Raw genomic sequence first — 26286 nt, forward strand, 5'->3', positions numbered from 1 at the left:
ACCCCGTCTTTGGATAATGGAATGTTCCCTAAAGTAGCGCCAACTTGGCGTCGGAAATCAACAACAGCACTAAAAAAATCAACATAAACTTCTTCCCGATTACTTCTCTGTCAAGGACTCGTGAGTTCGGACGTGAGATTTCTTTTCATCGGAGCTCCTCCTCTTAGCAGTTATATTATCTTTAATAATTTGATAATTATTATCTAATTATCTTAGAAGAGCAATGGGTCCCAATCCAAAGGTCGAAATCAAACATACCAAGGTAAGGAAACTTGTGTGATTTTTTATTTCAAAACGGAAACTTACATGATTTTAGGTAAAAAAGGGAAACTCTTATTTCTCGAAATGTCGTCTGCTAGCTTTTGTCGTCTGATCATTTTTCCTTTATAAAAAAAAACTAAGCTTTTGAGCCCGTGTTTCTAGAATCTTCTAATTTGCATAATTTTCTCTGGAACTAAGGTGTTACTCGAACTGTGGTAGGTGGATGCGAGTTCGCGGATAATTTTGCTGTGATTGTAAACAAGTGTGCCAGACGTCTTCAATCTGTTGCTCGCGAGCACCAAGAGTGCTCAATTCTCATGCCAAATTTTCGTGCTCGCGAGCTCTTGATCGATTAAATACCCTGTAAAAATTGCATTCAAGCATAAGTATGTAAACGTTGCCGCTAGGCATTCATACTCAACTCGTGACCCGCGGGCTTAATGTGGCCCTCGATCTCAAACCCAAATTTTGTGAAACTAAGCGGAACATTGTGGCCCGCGGCATATTTACAGATCACCTAAGCGACCCGTAACACATTTGGAGATTACTCGAGCAGCCCATTCGCAGATAATTTGGAAGATCCTCGACACGTTCACGGACATCTTGGGTAGCCCCACCTCACAGTTCTAGATCATTTAAGTGACCCGCGACACATTCACAAATCACAAGTGGGTGCCACGCACTCTTAAGTGGCCCATGATATGTTTTCAAACCAATGAAGTTGCCCGCGCTCTCCCAAAATTTGAGCACGCTAGCCGTAAGGGGTGCTGTTTTATAAGTATAGACAGCCTCGAGAAAGTTTGAAGACCCTTGTTCTAGAGCATAGTTTCCCAACCTTTTTTCCCCCAACGCCATCTAACCCATAGGATCCTATGTTATACCCGTAGCTTCCACCGCCCCCGAGGGGGCGTTAACGCCCACTTTGGGAATCGCTGTGCTAGAGCATACTTTCTCAAACTTTGTTCCATCGCTCTCTTAGGAATTTTTCTCTTCCCCCAACTCAAGTAAACCCGTAGCTTCTATCGCCCTCCAGGGGGGTGATATTGCCCACTTTGGGAAACACTGCTAGAGCAAATGTGCTCCCCCTTTACGGAGAAGTAGGCCACTTGGGTGATCTATAAATGTGCTGCGGATTTCTTAGTTATTTGAAACTCTGCCATGGGCCACTTAAGTAACGTGGAACTGCACCGTAGGCCACTTGAGTACTCCTAAGCTTTTCTACATCTCACTCAAGTTATCTAAGTAAGTTATGTTCTCCCAGGTCACATGAGTGATCTGAAAATGTGCCGCGCAGTTCATTTTTTAGAGTTAGATTTGAGGCTGTGGGCCACCTGAAATGACTCTGAATATCACGGGTTGAGCATATGTGCTGAAGCCCAATGCCGTCTTAACGCATGGGCCCACCCGGGCACCTCAAGAGGAAAGGGGCCTACAAAAATGAAATGTGGTTAGAATTTCCGAGAATTCACCACGTAGGGCCTCAGAAAGATCATTTGGCCCGTGGGCCCATGGTGCTCTTAAGACGGTCCTGCTTAACCTCACTCGGTTAATTCGAAAATGTACAGTGGGCCGCTTGAGAGATCTGTAAATGTGCCGCGGGCAATTTATGTGATCTGGAAATGCGCGTCAAGTCACCTAAAATATCAAAATTATTACTGCTTCTAACGAATTGGCTACATGTTGATGTGCGTGACGTTACCAGTCGTCCCGTATATACCGGACTCGAGGGGGAAGGACACCCCTCAAGAAATTTATTGGAGGGGGGGGGGGTCTCGAATGGTTGGGTTTCGGTGCCTACAGATCCGCAGCCTAGAATAGAATGACAAGATACGCCCCTGTATGATACGAGCTGTCGTCTGCCAGTTTTGATTTTTCCTTATTTGAATGACGAGTATTTGTCGTCTGCTAATTGTCTATAATTTTTCCGTAAGTAAATAGCTTTGATGTTAAGTAAATGGCTTTCCCCAAGTTTCTAGAAACTATCTCCGAGTATTTATTTATTGCTTCAATTCAATTAACGTCACCCTAATATGTTAACAGATTGTATTCTGTACGTTCCAATATTGAAATACGCTTTTGAATTATTTTCAATTTTTCGCTTTTCAATATTTCGCAGTCTTACACGTATGGTCAAGGAATATAAAAATGGCGCCAGAATGAAATTTAAGGGGGATTCAGCGGCCTAGGATTCATGCAATCTACGGGAACGAATACGCTTAGTACAATTTTCTAATAAAGAATCAAGAATTGCGGTAGCGAGAGAAAAATATAAAGCTAGAACTACCTAAAAAGCAGTTCTTGAAACGGAAAGGATTCAAGAAAAGACTGGGTTTAAATCGCCCAATTCAATCGATTCTTAGCGTCCAAGATAGTCGACGCTGCTTATTAGAATCTGATATCATTCGGGTATTGTTATCACTTTTGCAAAGAACGGAACGGACCAATATCATAACATTATGGGGGGGGGGGGGAGAGAATTCGTTTGCAGTGATCGGAACTTCGGATAATTTTTTTTTGTCCAAAGCTTTTTTGCGCACTCCATTCTGGAACTAGGGTAAAACAAAACCGTTTTTTTCCTGAAGGTTATCAGGTTGCAAGACGTAGGAGGCTAGGTGTTCTTTCCCCTCTTTTGTTGGCAAAACTTTCCGTACTTAATGTCGAAGTATTCGCTGTGATCCATGCACGCGTGGAGCTGATTTTGCAATGGGCTTCCAGTAGTGAAAGTAAATGACGAAAAATACCCCTTTCCTTCAGTTGATCAGTTTCTTTCAGTTGACCGGATTCAAATTTCTTTTTCGAAAGACTTCAAGAGAATCTGTGAAACGTACCTTACATTAAATATTAATTCGTAATTCATACAGTTCCATTCTAACGCCTCATGATGGCTGAATAATGAAAATTGCATTTTAGCTTAAAAAAAAGGAAGGCGCAGATTGAACATTTGTCGACTAATTATGTGGGAAAGAAAAAAACATTTCCTGTTTTACCAATTCCATTTACTCCCGCTCAACCAAATGGAATGTATGGTCACCGCATTTGCAGACGGGACTTTTCGGATATAGTTATTTGATTATCAGTAATCCCAATGTGATCCCATTAAGCAGCGCGGACCGAATTTTCCTTGATCTGACTCAAATTTTTGAGCCATAACGCGTATTCCCCCGCATGCCAGGAATACCCGTATGTTTCTCGAACCAACACTGTCGTCTGCAATTTTCTCCCTGCTTTATTTACTCGCATTTCAGCGAAGAAAAAAAAAAACGTCCACGCGCAGGAATTTGAAAGAAATAGTAGGGTCAAGGTCGTCGTAGTGGAAACAGGTTTCGGCACTGAGCTCAGTGGGTTTCGGTCCCCAAAAAAACAGTCTGGTCTGACGTTAAATTATGTGGGGAGGGGGGGAAGGGTTCACAAAAGAATTCGGTTGAGACCCTCCGAAATGTCTACAGATGGGTGAACGCAGTGTGTTTGGAGTACGAGGGAAGGGGAATCTCCCAACAGGAATGAATAAAAACAATTTTTTTTCCAACATTTTCGGAAAAATTGTTTTTATACCGGTCGTTACCCCCAAATAGGCCTTTCCACAAAAGCACCCATAGGAAGTTAATTATAAGAGGCATAAAGAGTAGAGATGGGACGAATACAGTGATTTGACGAATACTCTGTGGCCGAATATCAATTTTCTTAAAATTCATCGCAATTGCAAATAAAATTGGGATTTTTAATTGTAAAGGAAATTATTGGTAATTTCAAATTATATTGCACAATTAAAATTCAATATCAATTTATTTAAATATTAAACTGATAACTGAAAGATATTTATTGCCAAGATACTGGCGATCAAATTTAACTACGATTTATTGTATAAATAATGAAGTGATACTTCGGCTAACGAAGATGATTCATTCTGGAATCTCATTCGATAGCCGAAACGTGACTAAAAGCATAGACCCACAGAAACCATAAAGTTCGATGAAAAACTGATTTGTTACAGCTTTTGCCCAAAATTTAAAGAAGTTTTAAAAACATCAAGGAATGCTATAAAAAAGACAAACTAATTGAAGACTAGAATGAACAGCTTCAAAATTAGATAAGAATAAACAGGAGCATGTGAAACACTGAAGATTTTTTTATTTCACATTATGTACATAACCAACATCAGCTTCTCAATTTTTCCGCTATTTTGAGGGTGGTAAGCTGTCGTATGATGCAATTTTATTCCGCAAATTCGAGCTAAGTTATTGAATGCTTCTGATAAAATGTGGTCCACGATCTGTGACCAAACGCTGCGTTAGAGATGTAAAATTCTCGAGAATAATCTTTCGGAGAATATTCTCTGGTAGGACTACTATTAAGAATATTCTCAAGTTTAAGTTCTTGAGAATATTCTTCAGAGTTACTGAAACCTTTCCGGAGAGTGTTATCAAGGATATATGTAATAACATGTATTATAATATAAATCTCGATAAATAACTTGAGAATAATTATTTTTGATAAGAATATTCTCTAGTAATTTATAATAGTCCTTTTGAGAGAATATTCTCAAGAATATTCTGTTCCCGTCAAGAAGATGGGTATATTGAAGTTTGTAGACCACAATATTAAAGTTTGAAAACAAGAAAATTAAACCAACATGGCTGAATTGCGCAACTTTTAAAGAAATGTGAGTGATACAGAATTTAAGTGTGTGTGCATTGAAGGAAACAACAGTTCTGTACCTTAGAATGAAGGTGATTATATAATAGCTTCCTTTATCAATCAGATTTGGTTTAGTTTCTTTTGTTGTAAACTTATTTCTGGAAATTAATTTTGAAATTTTTTAAGGTTTTAATCTAAAGGTTTCTAAAATATTTATAACCAAACTTTTTAAAACCTCTCATCATGACCTGGAGAATATTCTGAGAATATTCTCGAACTAAAAGTTGTCATTGGGGGTGATTATGTCAAAAATTGTTTTGCTGTAAATGTTTCGGGCAATGAAAACCGATTTATATTTAACAATATAAACAAAATTAGTAAAAAAATTTAAATTATTTAAAAGAAAAATTAATATTCTCGATTATTCTCAAATTTCTACATCCAGGAGAATATTCTCACCTCACATCTCTACGCTGCGTGCATCTAAATCGTAGAATCTAACTACTGTAGAAAAAAAGTGAAGCTCGTGTTGACACAATCGAGTTCGTAAGTGTCCCCCATCCATTTGTGATTTGGTCAGATCATTTCTGTCCGATACATGCAGGTGGAAAAGATAGATCTCCCAGACTGTTCAGCTTGATGCAGCATTTTTTTTCTTTTCAAGACTTCTATTTTGGCTGAATCTCATTTTATATGGCGTGGTTCAAAGAATTTAAGAGAAATGTGATTGGTACATGGAAATTAGTTTTGCTGGTGTGTGTGGAGACTGCTTCCCTACTCATTTTATTTTACAATGCACCCCACTACATACGAACTTGAATCCACGTCTCTCTGGCAACCCTCTCTTTAGAGATGGGACGAATATTCGGCTGCTATTCAGTATTCGGCACTTTTGCAGGTGCCCCAAATATTGAGAATCCTAATTCATTGCTGGAACTGGAGGGAGAGGACAACTGCCCTGGGCAGAACACTAGAGTGCGAAAAATTTAAGAACAAAAAAAAGCTGTTATAAAATTTTGCCCCTCCCAACAAAAACCTTTTCCCTGGAAAGGCAATTCCCTCTACATTTCTGAGGGAAAGGTATGGGGGATCGATCAATTCTTGGAGCACTTTATATATACGTGAGATATTCCGCTACACCCTGACCGATGGTTGCTTCAGCTCCACGACATCTGGGAATCGCAAATCTGGTGGGTGCTTTTGGAACTTATTTTCAGATTAACTGGATTCCCAAAGAACAATCGGAAACAAACTGGATGATAGGTTCCCCAGTATCAGAGGCGTGCGCGGGGAAGCATGGGATTGTGGGGGGGAGAGGTCCAAGCTAACTAAAAATTAGAAACATTTCGGTAAAAATCCCGTTTCGAAAATTATGTCAAGTCCTTATTCATTGTCATGTTTCGCCTGTAAATAGCGGAAATAGTCATAATCTTGCTTAAAAACGAAAATAACTCATTTTTCTTTAAATTGCGCCAAGTTAGTGATGAACCTGGCTAGTTTGGCGACAGCACTGAGGGTTTTCATGCCATCATGGCGCCAATCGGAATTCGTGGAAAGAATGGGATCTTTGGCAACTCAAAAATTTTCTCACCTCCCAAAAGCATTTGAGCTATCAGCACTACCCCTTCGCTTTCAAGCGACTGGTAAGAAATTCCAATGCTTTCTATTTGACGAATCGGCGATAATTATGGTAACCTTGTTGTAACCTAACAGCACGTAAGAAGGAAAGTAGGGAAAAGGAATAAAAGAAACAAATGAAAGAGTAAAATAATAATAGTATAATAAATTGATGTGTGCGGTGAAACCTTAAGATTAATTCATCGTTCACTTTTCTCCGGCTAGGACATCGACAATCATAAATGCGACCGTCGTTCTCGTGGACCACACTTTACATCCTCTGCACGACATTCTCTGACCGAACGAAGCATATTACACAAGGAATGTTCATCGCCGTCCGTGATATGCCCTTTAGCCTCTTAACGATCAAGGACGAGATATCTTAGGCCAACGCAAATGGAAGAAAAGCATTCCAGCTCTCCCTGTTTCCTTTACCTCTCATTTACAACCCTATGAATGGAAAATCCTTTTCTATCTTCCCGCTTGTATCGTGCTCACTGAAGCATGAAGACGGATGTGGGTACCCGCATGGTACAAAACTTCATTTTCGCTTGTGAAAGCGGTGCTTGTACAAGCACTCATAATTCCATCGACCTTCAAGTCGCTTGTACTGTCGAAATGCTTGCGCAAAACTCTCCTTCAGAAGCACACGCATGCTTGTCAAGCTTGCAGTTTGAGTGATGCAGACTATGAGAGATGAACGTTCCGCGCGTGTGTGTGTGTGTGGTGTTTCGTTCTGCAGAGGAAAATGTTATACAGAATATGCGAAAGATAATGAAAGGGGGAGGTTGTCCTCCACCCCAGGGCCGCAACTAGATGTTTGGTCACTCGGAGCAAGCGCACATTTTGACGCCCCCTTGCAATGTTGGAGTGGTTTCAGAATGAAATTTGCGCCCCCTCGGGTTCAGCGCTCGGAGCACGAGACCCGCCTGCACCCCACTAGTAGCGGCCCTGCTGCAACCTTCCTATATTAATACAAACTTTTCTAGTGAACGGAGAGGGGGTGAACAGATCGTATTCCGTGATTTTTATTTTGTCTTATAAAATTTATTCGTTATTTTTCACCTCGGATTTGGCAACCCTCGTGAAGATGTTCTTATTCGAGATTCTTATACCGTATTTTAACGTGTATTAGGAACCCCCGTTTTTTTTGTTTTTTTTTAAGTTTAAAATTTTGAAAAAAGTTCATAAGATATATAGGCCTACATATAGTAAAATAAATCCCATTAAAAAAACATTTCGTGTAAAAACTGAAGCCAAGTCTCGATTTTTTAGCCGTAAAAAGTATAACTGATGTTGAGCCAAGTCTAATGCTGTTATTAACTGACACACTTCGGTTCACAAATCCCCCCCCCCCCCAAGCCTGTACACCTTTAGTTGAACATTTTGAGACTTGTAATACACTGAAGAGCCAAAAAAAACTGCTACACCTGCCTAAGTGTAAGTGCCGCAACACGACGTGGCATGGACTCGACTAACGTCTGAAGTAGTGCTGGAGGTAATTGACACCTTGAATCCTGCAGGGCTGTCCATAAATCCGTAGGAGTAAGAGGGGATTGGAGATCTCTTCTGAACAGCACGTTGCAAGGCATCCCAGATATGTTCAATAATGTTCATGTCTGGGGATTTTGGTGGCCAGCGGAAGTGTCTAAAGTCAGAAGAGTGTTCCTGGAGCCACTTTGTAGCAATTCTGGACGTGTGGGGTGTCGCATTGTCCTGCTGAAATTGTCCAAGTCCGTCGGAATGCACAATGGACATGAATGGGTGCAGGTGATCAGACAGGATGCTTACGTTCCTGTCAGAGTCGCATCTAGACGTATCAGGGGTCCCATATCACGCCAACTACACACGCCCCATACCATCACAGCCTCCACCAGCTTGAACAGTCCCCTGTTGACATGTAGGGTCCATGGATTCATGGTTGTCTCCATACCCGTGCACGTCCATCAGCTCGAAGCAATTGGAACCGAGACTCGTCAGACCAGGCAACGTGTTAGTCCTCAACAGTCTAATGTCTGTGTTGTCGGGGGAGGCGTAAAGCTTTGTCGTGCAGTCATCAAGGGTACACGAGTGGGCCTTCGGCTCCGAAAGCCCTTATCGATGATGTTTCGTTGAATGGTGACACTTGTTGATGGCCCAGCATTGAAATCTGCAGCAATTTGCGGAAGGGTTGCACGTCTGTCACGTTTAATGATTCTCGTCAGTCCCGTTCTTTCATGATCTTTTTCTGGCCGCAGCGATGTCGTAGATTTAATTTTTTACCGGATTCCCGATATTCACGGCACACTCGTGAAAATCCAAATTTCATCGCTACCTTGGAGATGCTATGTCCCATCTCTCGTGCGCCGACTATAACACCACGTTCAAACTCACTTAAATCTCGATAACCTGCCATTGTAGCAGCAGTAACTGATCTAACAACTATGCCAGACACTTGCTGTGTTATATAGGCGTTGCCGACCGCAGCGCCGTACTCTGATTGGTTCCATATCTATTTATTTGCATACGCATGCCTGCACCAGTTTTTTTGGCTCTTCAGTTTATGTGCGCGCGTAATTGCCATCTTACTACGTTATGTAAAATTAAGTCAACGCTAAAAGTACAGATATCCTTACATAAACAGTATTTGATTGGAATTTGATTAATGGCGTGAAATAATAAAACTTGGCCATGGCAGACACATTCTCAAGCTGCTGAATTGCCAAGTCTCAAAATGTTCTTCAATTAAAGGTGTACAGGCTTGGGGTGATTTGTGAACCGAAGTGTGTCAGTTAATAACAGCATTAGACTTGGCTCTACATCAGATATCACTTTTTATGGCTAAATCTCGAGACTTGGCTTCAGTTTTTACATGGGATTTCACTTTTTGTAAGTGTAGTCCTCCTGGTAATATCCCGAATTTTCTCGTATTTCCAATCCCGTGAGGAATTTTCCGGATTTTTTAATATTTTCTTGCTTTGTATCCTGAACACTATCTTCATACCAAATTTCATGTTTCTAGGGCTGATAGAAGTGCCTAGGATTTTTGTTGATCGGTGAGTGAGTCAGTGTCAAAATGACGAAACTTTTGAAGTTCAAATTTCTCAATAACTACAAATGATAAAAAAATGAAATTAAGAGGTTTGATTGAATTTGTGAAATGCTCTAGATATACCAAGTTTCAAGTCTCTGAGCAGCTTCAATGCGGAGATATATGAAGGTCTCAAAAGTGCCGAAGTTGCTTCCATAAAAGGATGTTACGGCTGTGCTTGTTTTGCTCGACTTGGCGGGGCCACTATATTTCTACTTATGTGAACATACGTCCTGTATTTTCCAGGTCTATCACCATCTATGGGTGATTTACTACCTATGAGTTGTGCCGGAAGTGTAACTGTTTCTAACAGTGAGTGCGTATGTAGTGTTTGATTTTTCAGTGCTGTTTTTTTTTTTGTTATACTGGCTGTTCCAACTTTTTTGTAAAAATGTTCGACCCGAAGCACATGCCATATGGCGTAAACCGCGTCAGAAACCTGATTTTTATCACGCTGCGCTTTGTGTTTTCCTTGGTTGACTCATCAACTGTTGTCGCCTGCATGCTCTGGTCTGAAGGAAAGGGAAAGAAAACGGAAATTATATTAAGAGAAGATCGGCGAAGCTCAAGGCGGCTATATAGTATATGGGCCCTAGCTTCAACTATTCTGTCGTCTGCATGCTCCGGTTTGAAGGGAAAGAAAACCAAAATGAAGAGAAGAGAGAGATCGGCGAAACTCGCGGCACACGACACATTTGACTCCTCCAGAAGCAGTCGGCCAATTACGCCCGACGTTAAAGCCGCATTTTCCTAGAAGTAGAATTTCTGCGCCGTATGCAGCGTGAAGGAGGAGAGTGGTTAAAAAACGTAAATTTCAGGTTTTTAACCAATCGGCGTTTTCACGGTGCAGATAACCTGCTCTTTCCTAGGAATAGGTTTTGCGCCGCGTGAACCGAATTAGACCATTTCGCGCCTGCAGAAACGTGTTACATAATCACGCTACGCGTTTGTGTTTTCCTAGCGCGGCGTATCAGATGGTGGCTTGCAAAAGCTATGTATCAGCTACTGTCGTCTGCATGCTCCGATTTGAAGGGGAGTGAAAAGAACATTGGCGAAACGCGCGGCGCACAACGCAATTGTCCTCTCCAGAAGCAGTCAGCCCGAATCGCGCCCGGCGTAAAGCGCTGTCATGAGCCGCATTGCGCTTTGTAGAACAGCTGTGCTTTGTTATTGGTGAGTGGACGGCGTGTCGCGCCCGGGCGATTCACGTTGCACGCGGCACAGAAAACCTGCTCCCTAGGAAAATCCGGCATTATTAATAGAACGCTGGAGCGTTGTTCGTAACTGCATGACTTTTTATCCGATACTTTGTAAATCAAATTTTCCTTCTTTTTTTTTTCTCGAATATTAAACGTATCAGGTATTGACCATCACGATCGTATATCCCTGTATAATTTTTAGTCTGAATTACAACTACTACTAATCCCGGGAAGAAAATTGATCACGTGATCCTCTTGTTTACGTTCGGTCTGGTAATTGTTTATGAATTAGTGTTTTTTAGGTCTTTTTTTGTGTATTTTTTCGTTAAATTGAATTTAAAATCATAATTCTTGTTTACATAAAACACAAAAAGGAGATGAGTTTGAACGTCGGGAAGATGTGTATAACGTTCGGGTTGCTGTCGCTGATCCACGCTGCTTACTCGGCGGCCCAGCACAGGTCCTTCCTGAGGCTGACGGAGCAAGACTTCGAGAGGCTGCCCATGGACATTGTCCTGCAAGCGCTGATGAGCCTCTTCGTCACCATATGGGGAGTGACCACCGTCGCCGGACAGTTCAAGGAGATAAGGGCCACCACCGAGCTCGAGAACAAATCTTTCGAAACGATCGGCAACAGGCCCTCTTTCTACGTCTTCAGCCACAGGGGGCGCGCCCTCAGCTCTGTGTACAGTTTATAAAGTGCGTGCGTGTTGTGTGTGTGTGACTGTGTTGTAACCAAATTATACATAATCTCAACGAAACCGGCTGTTGTGTGGAAAAAAAAACATCTCTTTAAAAAAAATTCCATTCCATGTGGTCCAAAGACGAGTTGACAATCAAGTTTGTGAAGTGTGTATATCAGTTCGTCAATGGCAAAGTGTGGTGAGAATGCTATTGTTTTCTTTTCCGTTGGTGCTGCATAGAAAGATTAGTAGCGATGACTCGTGTTCAATTAGTAGATCTAGATGCCTTGATGAAATATTCGAAAATTGCTCTTATTCGTTAACTTGTTTGAAGTTCCCAGTGTATCGATGTATTCCTCTTAAGCATGTATTTAAACGCATATCGCTCTCCATGGAATGAATTTGTATTGTTACCGAAACGATTAATGATCTTGATGTAATTCTAGAAGCTTTCTGTGTATTAAAGCTTTGAATGAAGTTATTTTGTTGTGCTTCTCTCAATGTGTTTGGTAAGAGTCTACTGTATTTTCAATTAAACAATCTGGCACATATCGGGCCAAGGTGTGCAGCATTAACAAAATCAAAGAATTACCGGAAGTTAATTTAAAAGTCTGTGCACGAAAGTTTACTTTAAAAAAATAGACATGCAGTGGCATGTTTTTCTTTTCCATGCGCAAACCGCCCGAAAACATTAGATTGCTGGACTAAGGCGTGGCTGGATTATCAAGTCTACTGTATTATCGAGGATGTAAGGCTTGTCCAGGCATGGGCGTAGATATATTGGGGGGATAGGTGGTGATGGATGGATAAATGACGGAGCAGACTGATGTAATGTGAATGATTACAGTAAATGAGAAATCAGTTATTATACATAATCGCCTCCAGTAAGTTCAATAAATTTATCACTTTTACCAGCAATTGTATAATGAAACAAGTTGATATAACAATATTCTATGGACCAAGAAAAAAAATTGTCGTAGAGGGATTGTTATATTGTGTGTGAGAGGCACAAACGTTATCGCATTTCATGAAATTTATGCTGTTGTCATCTTTTCTAAATCGCCATCATTAGAAAATGTTTATATATTTTACCACAAAGTTTTGCTGAAATACTTTCTATAGCAAAGTCCCTTTGGCCTCTTTTTATTTTCCCGCAGTGCCAGTCAGGACCACTGAAATGTTAATTATAATGGAATATACATTAAAATATTGAATTTCTGTATCCTTTCAACTGATAACTAGATAATTTTTTTCTTTACACAATTACATTATTTCTGATAAATCAGTGTCGCTGCTGCAACCACCAGATAATCTCCTTTTTGAAGCATTAGTGAATAGATTTTTTAAATTGGGGGGCGGGGGGAAGAGAGGATGTAATTTCACTGAAGAGGAGTGGCAAACGCCTCTGTTGATTTCCCCTAACTTCTATCTTTGTTTTGAAGTACTCTGTATTGTTGTTAAATATTTACAATTCGGAAGTCTTTTCGCCATAAACTAAGACTTGAAGTGCTGAGTAGGATATACTTCCTTTTCTCCCACATATATTGGATCAGTTTAATAACTGACCTTGACACTTAGGGGAGGGGGCAATTCCATTAAAAACTCTTGCTGCACAACAACAGGTCTACAATGGTATAATTATTCAGTCATTATGCTTATAGTTTGAAAAATTGATGGTAGCTGCAATATTGTAACAAGCATTACCGAGACAAACTTTACGTTAGGTTCACAATATGTACATGCACGTTTTTTATGTGGCAGCTCGTTAACTTCTCATTACCGTCAATCTACATCACCACTTAAAGCTGTGATTCCTAATGTGGACATTAATGTCCCCTGGGAGCATTGGAATGTTCCAGGGGGTGGTAGAAAAGCTACGGGTATAATATCGTATGGGATTGTATAGGCCTATAGATTGCGATGGGAGAAAACAATTTCTGAAGAAGGGAGCGATGGGACAAATAAGGTTTTGAAACTTTGACTTAAAGGTCTGTTTCGCTTGTAGTGATATATAAGGAGTGTCACTGCTAACCTATTGCACAGATCCTGCCATTTGTATGTTCTGATTGTGAGCCATGCATTGTGTATGAAAATAACTGAGTTCTTTTATGTAGCTGCTCACTGCTGCTGTTAATTCTCAGCCTTTCAAGTGCTGTGTAGTATATCTTAAATTCCAAATGTAATAGCTATATTTAACTGTTAATTGTTGAAATAAACTTGTTAATTACTGCTGCATCGTCAGTTCTTCCGTGAGTGTCTTTATTTGTTCAGGGGATGAATGTTTAATTCTGTTTAATATTGCCTATAAGGAGCAGATTGGAACATCTATTTTCAAGATACCTGTCTCTTCCCCCCTCCCCCCCCAAATCAAGAATGAGAAACCACATGGCCCAGGTGGCTTTCGACCACCTGCTTATATCTGGGAGTGGAGCACGTACACAATTTACAACAGATATTCTTCATTTATTATATTTCTTGAAGAAATTCAAATGTGTAGACAGTGTATCAGTTTTCAAATCTATTGATAAGTTTTAATATAATTTGGTTTCTTAAATACAGTGAAACCTTGTTATAATGACGCTCAATATTACTATAAATCCCTGCATAACGATATATATATATATATATTGTCTTGTTTGGAAATGCCTAAACTAAATGTTGAACTGCTGCCTCTTAATATAACAATAGCTCTACAACATTTTCTTGTTCCGCAGCGTATGTTAGCAAAATCTCAATATAGGCTTAACAAGTTTGTTCTGGTCCTTATATTTAGCCTCCTATGATTCAGTGTTTGATTCAATGACCATTTCAAGAATGTTATCAATTCAGTGATATTTATTGCATTTTTTTTATTCTGCAGATATTCATTAACAATGAATGGCATAATTCTGCTAGTGGGAAAACGTTTCCCGTCATCAACCCTGCCACCGCTCAAAAGATCTGTGATGTGCAAGAAGGTGACAAAGTGAGTTTATCTTTTAATCGTCGTTAAATTGTTTGATCAATTTACGTCCAATTGTATTCTTAAGGATATTATGTAGTCAGAGACGTGTTTACAGTTGGTGAAGTGTTCAAGCACGTTAGCAACCAAAAGAGTAACTTGGAAACAGTTTCTAATTTATTCGAAGGCTATATATAGCCCAGGGCAGCAAATTTGAGGAATGAGTGGTCAAGAAAATCGGATTAGAACGGTAGGAAGGCGACAATTTGTGGAGCCCACATTCGGCCAAGTCATAAATACACTGCTGCATGTGGTCAAATAAAGCATCAGTTGGTTGAGGCAAAGAAATTTTATATTCTCATCAATATATTTTTCAGTGTTTATTATTGAAAACGCAACTAAATTGATATTTTAATGTATATAAAGAATGCTTTTTTTTTTTTAAAATTTGGGAAAAAGATGTCTCTAACCAGGGCCGTAACTAAGGGGCAGGCAGGTCTGGTGACCCAGGTGCTGGACCAGAAGCGGCACCGACTTCGCCCTTTAACTGTTTTTACATGACGGGGTGCCGAAATACTGGTTTGCCCTGGGTGACAAAGTATCTAGTTGTAGCCCTGTCTATATATAACACTATCCATGTATAAGAAACCCTTATTTTTGGGACCCAGTATTTGGCAAAAAAGGGTCCCTGTATACGTTAAAATATTGTAAATGTATTTAATGAAAAAAACACTAATATCAGCGTGTGGATGACAATTCGGATTGGTCTTTGCTGAACGCACAATCCATTGGATCGGCTTTCATTCCTTGTGCTTATTTATCTTCCTGAGAAATGCATAATATGCTTTGGATTGGGCAAGCAGAAATCGAGCATTGGCAGAACCAGTCTTGATTGCAAGGGTGCAACCGGGTCCCTTGTATTATCATTGCACCACAATGGAATTTAATTGCAATTTTAACATTTTTGTGGTAAACTCTTAGAGCCACAGTGTCCTAATGATATGGTGTAGGTCTTTTCTGATATTTTTTGTGCTTTTACAAGCTTTCAGTTTGCATAACAATTCTTAATTTATGTAGGCTGATGCTGATAAGGCTGTCGAAGCTGCGGTTGCAGCATTCAAGCTCGGATCACCATGGAGAACAATGGACGCTTCAGCAAGGGGAGAATTGATGCATAAATTGGCTGATTTGATTGAACGGGACTTGGATTACATGGCCGTGAGTTTTCATAAATGGCGATTCTCTGCTTATGCAGAATATAAATATTTTTTAAATCTTGTTATTTCTTCGGAGGTCACTTAATCAAATTCTTTCCTTGAGTTCACTGGGCTTTGTTTTGTTTTTTCTAAATCTCACAGAATCTGCAAACACTTGAGAATGGCAAACCATATAAGGACTCTGTTGGCGATGTTGCATGGTCAATCAAAACCATTCGTTACTTTGCTGGATGCAGTGACAAAATTCATGGCAAGACAATCCCATCTGGTGGGTATTTTTTTTTAATGAGATTCTAATGGCATTTGGTAATTTGAGTGATGACCTTTGGCCATCCCGAGACACTGTGTAAAGACTGGTCTTGTGCGGCTAGGTATTTGTGGCTCTTACATGTAAAGCAAATGCCGTGATAACTTCAGTAACAGTGAGTGGAAAATCAAACGAGTAGCCAGTGAACTCATCTAATGCAACAGAAGCTTGTTGCATATTGTTGGTGAGGACATGGCCTCCACACGAGAGGTTGGCAGGGCTCCAGCCCGGGGAGATTCTTATTTTTTGTTTTTTCACTGTAAATTTACTATGAAGGGACTTTTTTAAAATCTGGCTAAGGACTCGCAAACGATCCCAGCCCAGGACTCCCGCAGCAAAATGTGAGGGGGGGGCTGCATGAGTGAGAAATTGTGTCAATGGCACAAATACTGTATCTTTAATCTGATAATGAATTTTTTTTTTTAATTTTTGTAGATGGAGATACCTTCTCTTATACTCGCCTCGAACCTGTGGGAGTTTGTGGTCTAATCATACCAGTAAGTTTGCCGACATTTAATGATAATCTTCCATCTTTTTGTGTTCATCTAAAACTAATAGTTTTCAGGTTTGATTTTTATTATCTTAGGAAGATTTGGAATGTTTTCGGCTGTTTTGATTTCAGTCTGTTTGTAGTGGGCAGTTGAGTTGCATTATTCTGGTCACCTATTTCTTACATCAAGGGGTACTCAACCTTTTGGCAAGTGTGGGCCTCTTCATTGATGTCAAGACGTGTTGCAGACCACTTGAGTGGTCTGGTAATGTGCCGCTGGCAGATTTAGTGATCTTGAAATATGGTATGGTCACTAAAGGGATTTGATTTCGAAATGTATTGTGGGGCCACTCAAGGTATTGAGTGGTTTGATAATCAGTCCCGGGTCACAATTGAAAAGTTTCATGATAATGTCTTGAAAATTTTTATAAACCAATGTAGAACATGTGAAAACAAAAACCAGGATCATCTTTTCACATAGGAGGTTTCTACTGTGGAATTTAATAACATTTTAACTACAGGGCTGTTGGGATCCTTAGTGAGAGGGCACTGCGTGGAATAACTGTTCAACTAAACAATACTCGTGGGAACGATGATTTAGTTCATTTTTATAAAATTAGGTCACTGGCCACCTCGTGCGACTCTGAAGGCCACATTTTGCCAGCTGGCCATGGGGTGAGCTTACGTCTTGCATGAACAGAATGTATCTCGTGTAATAAAATGGGAAAACAATGTGGCTTGCAGGCTGGTAAGTAGGGTGGGGCAATGGCCTGAATGAGAGGGGGGGCCAACCCCCTTTTTTTAACATAATCCTTTTCAAGGGGTTCCCCCAAAAAAAGTCGGCCCGAGAAGGCACGCTACGGCCTGGATGGCTTGGTATAAGTATGGTGAACGTGTACCAGTTGTTATTGTTGAAGGTTGGCATGGTCGCTAATTAAAACTAGTTGATGTTATATGTATATTTGCTTTTGCTAAAAAACAATAAAGTGTGTGGCTATACAAAATTCAGATTTAAAGTAAAATCTGATAGAAATCTTGAAAGTAAATAAATATTTTTGTCTGTTTCAGTGGAATTTCCCCGTTCTATTGATCAGCAACAAGTTCGGACCTGCTATTGCTATGGGTAACACAATCATCCTCAAGCCTGCCGAACAAACACCCTTGACATCTATATATTTTGCTAGTCTGGTGAAGGAAGCGGGATTCCCACCGGGTGTTGTTAACGTTGTTCCTGGTTATGGACCTACTGCTGGAGGAGCTCTGACTGCTCACCCGAAAGTGGACAAAGTGTCTTTCACTGGATCTACAGAAGTAAGTGGTTTTTTTTTTTTGCTCTTTGGAAAATGATTGTGTATATTGCGTCACTGATTAAATTCCAGTCCAGACTTAATTACAAAATCTATTCATAGTTGTCTATCATTTTTGGAGTTACATTCGTTTAGATCCCTATATTGAATAAATCTTGGTCGGATTAGGGTGCACCCGCCATGGCCAGAAACCTGATGAAAGCCTAGATCATCGTAAAAAAATTTAAGTGGTGGTGAAGGTTTAGAATTACCTTGAGTAACCAACTTGACTCTTCTGTACTATAATGATGTGCAAGACATTCCGTCTGAACTTGTGGCCATGTTAATAACACGGCCTTCTCGATTCAAGACTCCAATAAATGTCTATTGGGAAATTTCGCAATAAAAGTTGACTATTTTGAGGGCGCAGAAGCCAATAAACATTAAAAATGAAAGGATCTTTTAATTCCGTGATCAGTACAAGTAGCACTATCTGCTGTTGCAAATATAGGGACTTGAATGTTTTTCGTAACAAAGTTTTAACGATAGAGGTACTTTTGATAGTAGTCTATTTTCAAAAAATTGACTTTCACTGATAAGTTTCTGAGCCATCCATTTAAAATTCATTACTGGCATTATCTCAATGCCAGTAAATTGCAACATAGCGATATGGCTGGAGTTGGTGTTTGGTGAAGCAGTAGCCATTTCGACAGACTAGTCATGTGACATGTGCTATCACTGTACCACTTCCCTCTGTAATAGAGAATACGTACACTTTATAGGTATGTGTACATAATGGATCACAGTTGTTATGCGTCTATAATTCTTATCTTGAAACTGCACTTCTGTACCCCAAAGCAGAATATGCTGAAATCTGTGTATGTCGCAGAACAATCTAGAAGAATTTTAAGAAAAAGTGCAGAAAAAAAACTATGGGGATTTTTACCGCAGAACATTTCTAGTCAGCTGAGGGCTCGTTACAGAACAATGCAAAACATTCTGCTTTGGGACTTCTGTACGAGTCATCCTGTACTTGTATAGTTATGATGTTATGAAATGAATGTCATTCTTCAATTCATTAGGTTGGAAAGCTGATTCAACAAGCAGCTGGCAAGAGCAACACCAAGCGAGTGACGATGGAGTTGGGTGGAAAGAGTCCATTGGTCGTGTTTCCTGATGTTGACCGTAAGTACAATGAAGTCACTTGTCAAAATCCAACAAAAGCACGAAACTTTGTAAATTTTTAATTATAGAAATGGATAATTTCAAAATATTTCAACTTTTTCGAAGTCACAATTTCAATATTTCTAATAAAATCTCTTGTATTTTCTAGTGGACGAAGCAGTGCAGATAGCCCACTTCGCAGTCTTCATGAACCAAGGTGAATGCTGTTGCGCTGGCTCGCGTACTTTAGTTCACGAAGATATCTACGACGAGTTTGTGAAGAAGAGCAAAGAACTTGCAATGAAAAGAGTTGTTGGAGATCCTTATGATGACAAGACTGTGCAGGGACCCCAGGTATGATGGGTACATGATTGTTTTTACAAGTTGCAGTCGACCCTCTATATTCACAGGGGTTGTGTTCTGGGAAGAGAGGATCACTGCGAGAGTAAATAGTGAAACCACCGAGATAAACTAGTTTTTTTTTTTAAAGGTTATCTCGTTAATCGCCTTTCTGCTTTGTGTGATAGAAGTAGTCATGTCTAATTACTATGTTAGACGTTTTCTGGAGGAGCATTGCAATGTTAGCTGTTGCTTTATATTGGTAAATTGGGTCATCATGACAAGACTTACTTTCTCTACCAATTTTTTACAAGTGCCAGAGTTAATAACATACCAGAGTTAAGGGTGTTTAACCTTTAGAAGAGCAAGGGCCACATCATTGATGTAAAAAAAAGGGGCCACAAGTGATCTAGAACAGCACTGCAGGCTACTATTGTAGTACTTTAAATATGTTGCGGAGCACTTAAGTGACCCCCCAATAGTTTTAGATCATTTAATTGGTTTGGAACTGTGTGGCGGGTCACTTGAACGATCTGTAAATATGCCACAAATTACTTGAGTGATCCTCACCACAGTTCCAAAGCACTTGAGTGATCTCCAAATGTGCCATGGGTCATGTGATCTCGCCACTGGTAATGTAAAATATGAGAAATTGTTTGCGGACCAGTAAAAAGAAATAAGCACAAAAGCCATTATTTTTTGGCCAGGAAAAAGAATTAATGACTAAGACATAATTTGCAGACTGGCGAAAAAATGAATGAGAAATAATTTGAGGGACAGAAAAAGTTATGGAAAGGAGAAATAATTTACGCACTGGCAAAATAATAACCAAACGGTGGTACCTTGGCTAATGAAAATAATTTGTTCCGGAATCATTGGTCAGCCAAGGTATCACTGTGTAGAGATGTAATGAATTTAAAGTTATTAGAAATTTTACGGACCAGTAAAAAAGCAAGAGAAATTATTTTTGGATTGGCAAACAGTACTGTGTGCAGGAGAAATCATCCGAGGACTTGAAAAATAAAAACCAATGTAGGGATGGTATAATGTTAGATGAATTTAAAATTTTGCAGCAGCTATGCGAATTGGTCAAAATGCTTTGTTGAACGTCAGCAGCCCCCAGACCAGTGGTTGAACACTGGCCTAGATGATAATATCGGATGTAGGGCTTTCACACTCCACTTGTCCATACAGTGAAAATGGAGCTTCTGTAGTTTTTGATGTTAAATCTATCATTTGAATGAGTTTTTAACAAAGAACATAATGAAGTTCATTGAGTTTTGTTTTGCTTCAGATCAATGAGGAGCAGTACGATAAGATTCTTGAGCTCATCGAATCCGGCAAGAAAGAAGGAGCTAAACTTGAATGTGGTGGGTCAAAAATGCCCTGCAAGGGTTATTATGTCCAGCCTACAGTGTTCTCAAATGTCACTGACAATATGCGTATCGCGAAAGAGGAAATATTCGGTCCGGTGCAACAGATATTGAAGTTCAAGACCATGGAAGAAGCTATCGAACGTTCCAACGATACTGAATACGGTTTGGCTGCTGGCGTGCTGAGCAAAAATATCAACAACTGCATCACATACTCTCAGGGTGTACGGGCTGGTACCATATGGTAAGTTTTTGTTTCGATATTTTTATATTTCATAATGTATTTGTTTCATGTTGCTCAATGCTGTCATTTTGACTTCTGCTATTTTCACTTCCAATATGGATCTTCATTTGAATGTTGTGTAAGTATCGTACTGTGTAAATTAGTGAGAGTAGGGTCATATGGTGATCACTTTTTCTGTATTTTACAGGACTGTCTACCAGGGTCAGACAAATGTCCAGAATTTTACTTTTAAATTCACTAGTATTTGGTTGAAATAAAATATATATATATATCCTGTCGAAAGTCTTGCTATGTCAGACTTAGGTTTTTAGGTTTGTTCAGCCCCGATATCTACCATCATGGGAAAAGTCAGTTCTAAAAAATCAGAAAACAAGAAATTACGGAAGTTACAAAAGTCATGGAATATGAAGGTTTTTTTCACAAATTGATTTTCCCGATTTTTTTTTTTTTTTTTTTTTTTTTTTTTTTTTTTTTTTGCGAGATCCTTTGTTTTTCATCCTTGAAAATCATGGCTCTTTTGAAAGTCTGGATACCCGCTATCTCTCTCTTTCGGTATGACTACCTCTACAATGGGGAGTGGTCAGTCTCTTCCGGTTTTCTGACACAAATAAGAGTTCACACACACAGAGTTCCTACTTCAAGAAAAATCGCCACAGCAAGCAGAAGGAATAACAGTAGTTTATATTGTTAGCTGTCACTGTGTCAAATCTCGATGAAATGTTTTATTTTACAAGCTAATGAGCTATATTTCGCCAAATAACCAGTGTTAATTTACCAATGTCTCTGAATTGAGTGCTAAATAGACAGTATTGTTAAATAGGATGAGATAAAGTCGCCGAATTTCGCTTTGTATATGAGGTGGACACCCTGGATCTTTATTTTTCATAATACTTTTGGCGGTTGGGGGGGGGGGCTGATCATTTCCCCCATCACACTACTGGACAGCAGGGGCTGCAGACCAAATTTTCACCAGTGTGAGATGTGCGGGCCAGAGAAAAAAGCAAAAAAAAAATGAAAAACGACAGATTTATACATGCCTAATTATATTACGAATGATTAATCGGGTAATTCAGTCATTAAAGCTCTTACCTTATTCTTTCCCAGCTTCTGTTATACTAACACATATTGTACTGTATTCATGCCATCTAGTTGTCTGTGTTACTAGCTGCCAAAATTTGTGATGTGCCAAAAATTTCAATATTTTTATTTATTCCCTCAGATAGAAACAGGACAAGAATAGAGGTAAACAAGTAGATTTTCTGCATTCTTTGACCTGGCCAGGGCTATAACTGAGGGAGGATGGGGGGGGGGGGAAATCTGATGTGCCAGGCGTTTAAATAGGAAAGATGTCAAGTTAATTCTCTTTACATTAAAAATTACTTGGGTGGGTGCAAAATGGACACTGGCCCCAAGCGACAGTAAAATTTCTTATTCTAGTTGCAGCCCTGGACCTGACTCTCACAGAGAGACATTGACATTTTAAAAATGTGATATCAAAAGCTTTCAACATTTGTTTAAAAAAAAGTATATGTAATCTCTCTCTCAAATTTTTAGTAAAAGACGTAAATGGAAGTTTACTTAACTTGACGGCACATAAGTCTATTACTGTAGGTAAATTATTTGAAGAATCTGAGTGGCAACAATGTTGATGGATGAAAAATTTTCTTGTATTTAACAGCGTCTTATTTTCTTTGATAGGGTGAATTGCTTCTTTGCTGGATCTGTGCAGACTCCCTTTGGAGGATTCAAGATGTCTGGACAAGGAAGAGAATTGTGAGTAAATTCATCTATACTTATGGGATTAATTACATTAATGCAGGGGTTCTCAAACTGTGCACCTTCAATCTTTGTCGGGGACGCTGCGGAGCTGTGACCCTAACAAAGGTTTAACTTTTTCGAAGAGATGTTTTTGTTAAACAAGGTCTAGGGAGCTGTCGGAGCTCATGGATAAGCATTGAATAAGGAAAACTGGCTCAAAAATGTCTAGGAAGTTCATGTTCATTTGCATCACCTTTCCGCAGATATCACAGGGAGAGCGTATTGTTGAATCAATCCACAATTAGTTTTGGAAACCATCAAACGCGGAGAACATTAGAAGTTACGTCATTGTTAGGATCATCGGCACGAGCAAGTTACGGTCACAATGGAGGCACCAGTGGAATTATTAGTGAGGGACTTGAATTTGTTGTGTCAGCACAGCAAGAGTGGCAAGATTTACCTCGTATGATCCACTACAACATCCAAATAATCAGGAAGTGCTCTAAGCACCTTGTTTTCACCCAGATCTGAAAAAGAGAAAGTGAATATTCGCAGCATACAACTAGTATTTAAAGGGAAATTCCCAGACATTTGTAGCCACAGGAGCCAATCAGCTTCAAGATTTAACATCACAAATTAGCATAACATCTCAATCGAGCATAATCTAATTTACATGCATGCATGCAATATAATATTGAAAGATCGTAACAATCTGAATCTAGCAATCTGCTGTGATCGCGATTACCCCCAACTGACCTAGTAAAGCATGTCAAAGGTAAAAATGCATTTTTACAGAAAAATGACTAGATCGCAGGACTAGAATTAGACTTCTCTGCCGAGTGTCTATGGATAATGTTACTGTGCACACACAGGTCTGCAAATTCCCTGCGATCTACAAAACATTTATACTAATTAATATGGCCACAACATAAATTCAGATCTGTAAAATATTATATAGCACCTTCATATTGGTTTTTATTTCAGTCTTAACTGTCAGCAGGTCCGTGTTTCAATATGTATCTAATTTTTATAGACACATACTATTTCTCTAGTTTACTAATTTTTTTTTTTTTTTGTCCCAATCCTTGAATTAGTTCTCCCATTCACTTTTTTTTGGTGGTCCGCAGATCATTTCTCATACTTATTTTTTGCTAGTCCGAAAATTATCTTGCAGACCTGCCCAACAAAAATTTTTCCTTATCTCTTAAAAATTTTAGTTTTTGATTTCATTCTATTTAAATGATTTTCTTTTTTCAGTGGAACTGATGCATTACATGAGTATGTAGAGATCAAAACGGTGAGTTTGTTTTCTTTTCAACCTATTTTTTTGACACTGATACCTTAGGACAGGGGTGCACAACTTTCAGCCCACAGCGCAAAGGGGTCTACCTGGGTCTCAAAAAATTCTCTGGTAGAAAAGCATCAATACCACACAACACGATATATGTGGAGGCTGACCATATTTTTGTCATAAAAAAAATGGGGGGGGGGGGGATCTGGATCCACATGCACGCAGGATAGCGCCAATAATTGCAAAAAGAATTTCCGAATGCAAGTAAAGTTCTCAATTACATCTCCTGTAATCCTTCTACTGTCGTCGGCTAAGAGTGCTGACTCATCTATCATTTTCCTGAGATAGCAAATAATATGTTCAGCCTTCCTGAAAATATTCCAGTAGCATGTTAGGCTTAGACTAGGGTCTTAGAATCTGAATGGAATTAACTAAATATTCTTGTTGCTGTATTCAACAACACTTAACAAAATTAACAAAGCCCTCATTATCCTTGCTGTTTCAAAAAAGCTTAGTAGTCGTCCACTGGCTATGAATGCCTGTGATCTTTTAATCTCCCCCCCCCCGATTTGATATTTATCTGCAGTGTTGAGAAATGGTCCAGTTTATGTAAACCAGTTAGTAACATGGCCACATTACCATGACAAGCAGTGTTCTCTCTTCTAGGATTTGGGGGGGGGGGAACGGTGTTGAATGACTCTAGAGGTCTGGTATTAGTATGACCCTCACAAGAGCAGGGTTGACAGGACTCCAGCCTGGGAATTAGTATTTTGTTTTTCCACTCTATAAATCTACTATGAAAATGCCCCATTAAAAAAATCTGGCTATTGGCCTTGTTGCAAGATGTGGGGGGCCATGGGTATTAGACAGTGTGAATAATAGCTACATCACTGAGCGCCATTTCTTCAGGGCCAACCCAGGCAGTCCGGGATGCCCAAGTGCAGAGAGGATCCTAAAGTAATAGTATTTTATACTATGATTTTTTTGTAAGCAAAGTATGTAAAAATCGGTAGTCAAGGGTACTTCCAGTTAGATGAGGGGTATCGTATACCAGGTAACTCACATTTGCCCAGCTGTGATCTTGAAACATCTTGTCTCTGCATGGTCCCCTTCATGTTGAAGCTGAGCCTTTAGTTAGAATAATAGCAGGCATACTCTCTAGATTTAAATTTAAAAGGGGTATTTTTATTTTTACATGACATTCAGAGTTCATCCACTTTGCATATTGGCCAGGAATCAATTGTCCCTGTCATGAAGAATGTAGAATTCTGATATCGGTCATAACATATGGCATCACTTTAGTTTGGAGGACAAAACTAATTATATATACTGATATCCTTAATTTTTACACATCAATGTCTAAACAAGGTCCTTGATTTATCTCGGATTGAACAAACTGCTCCGCCTAAAACTGTGATTTTAAATTGTGACGTTATTGAGAAACACGGGTGGAAGAAAACATTTAAATTTTATTTTCTCACACACACAATTGGTTTCTTGCAGGTGACCATCAAGATTCCTCAGAAGAACTCTTAGACGCTCCCTGTGCAACGACACTTGAACAAAGATGAAGAATCAAAATTATCTTAACAAACTTTGTAATTCTTTGAAGTAATAATAAAAGATGATTGTGTGAAGTAATTGTCTGTGATGTCCACTGTGCTTGTTGCTAGTTGCTGTTCTCTCCCTCTAAAATGCAGAGACATTTCTTCAGCAATTGTGGATAGACACTGGGCCATGAACATTCCATTTACCTGGGTGAATAAAGCAATTTGGAGGCATTCTAAATTCAAATATACGCACAGGTATCCAAAATGAAGTTTCACCTCGCGACATAACATTGGACAGCATAGCCATAAGCTGTAGATGATAAAACTTTCACTTCATGTGCATAACCAATTGGAATCATCATACTGACACTGAAAATACTTTTCTCTAGCCACAATCCTAACCTTACGAGATAGTCTAATCCCATTGTAATGAATTCCAAGGAACTGAAGAAATCCCTGTTATAATAAAATTTTGCTATAAAGGAATTTCCAATTTTACGAATTTTAACATTTGTTATAAAACAAGTTCGTTATAGCGGAATTTTATTATAAAGAATGTCGCTCTTATCTAAATTCTTGATAATGTTAAATTTCAAAAATAAAAAATCAAATCAACCCAAATCGAGGATTGATTATTCTTATCAGAAAAAATTCAGTGTTTTTTTTAGAAGTATTGTACAAAAAGGTACAAGGAAGAAATAGTCCTGTCAAGTATACAGGATGTCCTTTATCTCAACAGTTTGTCTTCTAAGTATAGTTTTAGTCTAAAAAATGCTCGACAGGCATTCAAAAATTACCTTGTAGCAGTTTTGAGAGTAAAAATAGTGTAACAAAATATATAAAAGATCCAAATTTTTTTAT

At 39.2% G+C, this 26286-nt stretch overlaps 1 protein-coding gene across 1 annotated transcript; it reads left to right on the forward strand.

Annotated features, from left to right (window-relative positions):
* The first annotated feature begins 112 nt into the window (after positions 1-112).
* LOC149070907 (aldehyde dehydrogenase 1A1-like) lies at positions 113-25516 on the forward strand. The gene is made up of 12 exons (XM_089248555.1): positions 113-262; positions 14326-14430; positions 15484-15624; positions 15765-15891; positions 16366-16427; positions 17489-17731; positions 18789-18891; positions 19040-19224; positions 20504-20826; positions 22525-22599; positions 23842-23881; positions 25379-25516. Exons 1-12 carry the CDS (start codon positions 224-226, stop codon positions 25409-25411), a joined length of 1476 nt encoding a protein of 491 aa, XP_089104681.1. The 5' UTR covers positions 113-223; the 3' UTR covers positions 25412-25516.
* The last annotated feature ends 770 nt before the right edge of the window (positions 25517-26286 follow it).

Source organism: Pholcus phalangioides, unplaced genomic scaffold, assembly GCF_987345545.1.
Source record: "Pholcus phalangioides strain wild (caught in Gottingen) unplaced genomic scaffold, Ppha-v1.0 ptg000020l_1, whole genome shotgun sequence".
Taxonomy (NCBI): domain Eukaryota; kingdom Metazoa; phylum Arthropoda; class Arachnida; order Araneae; family Pholcidae; genus Pholcus; species Pholcus phalangioides.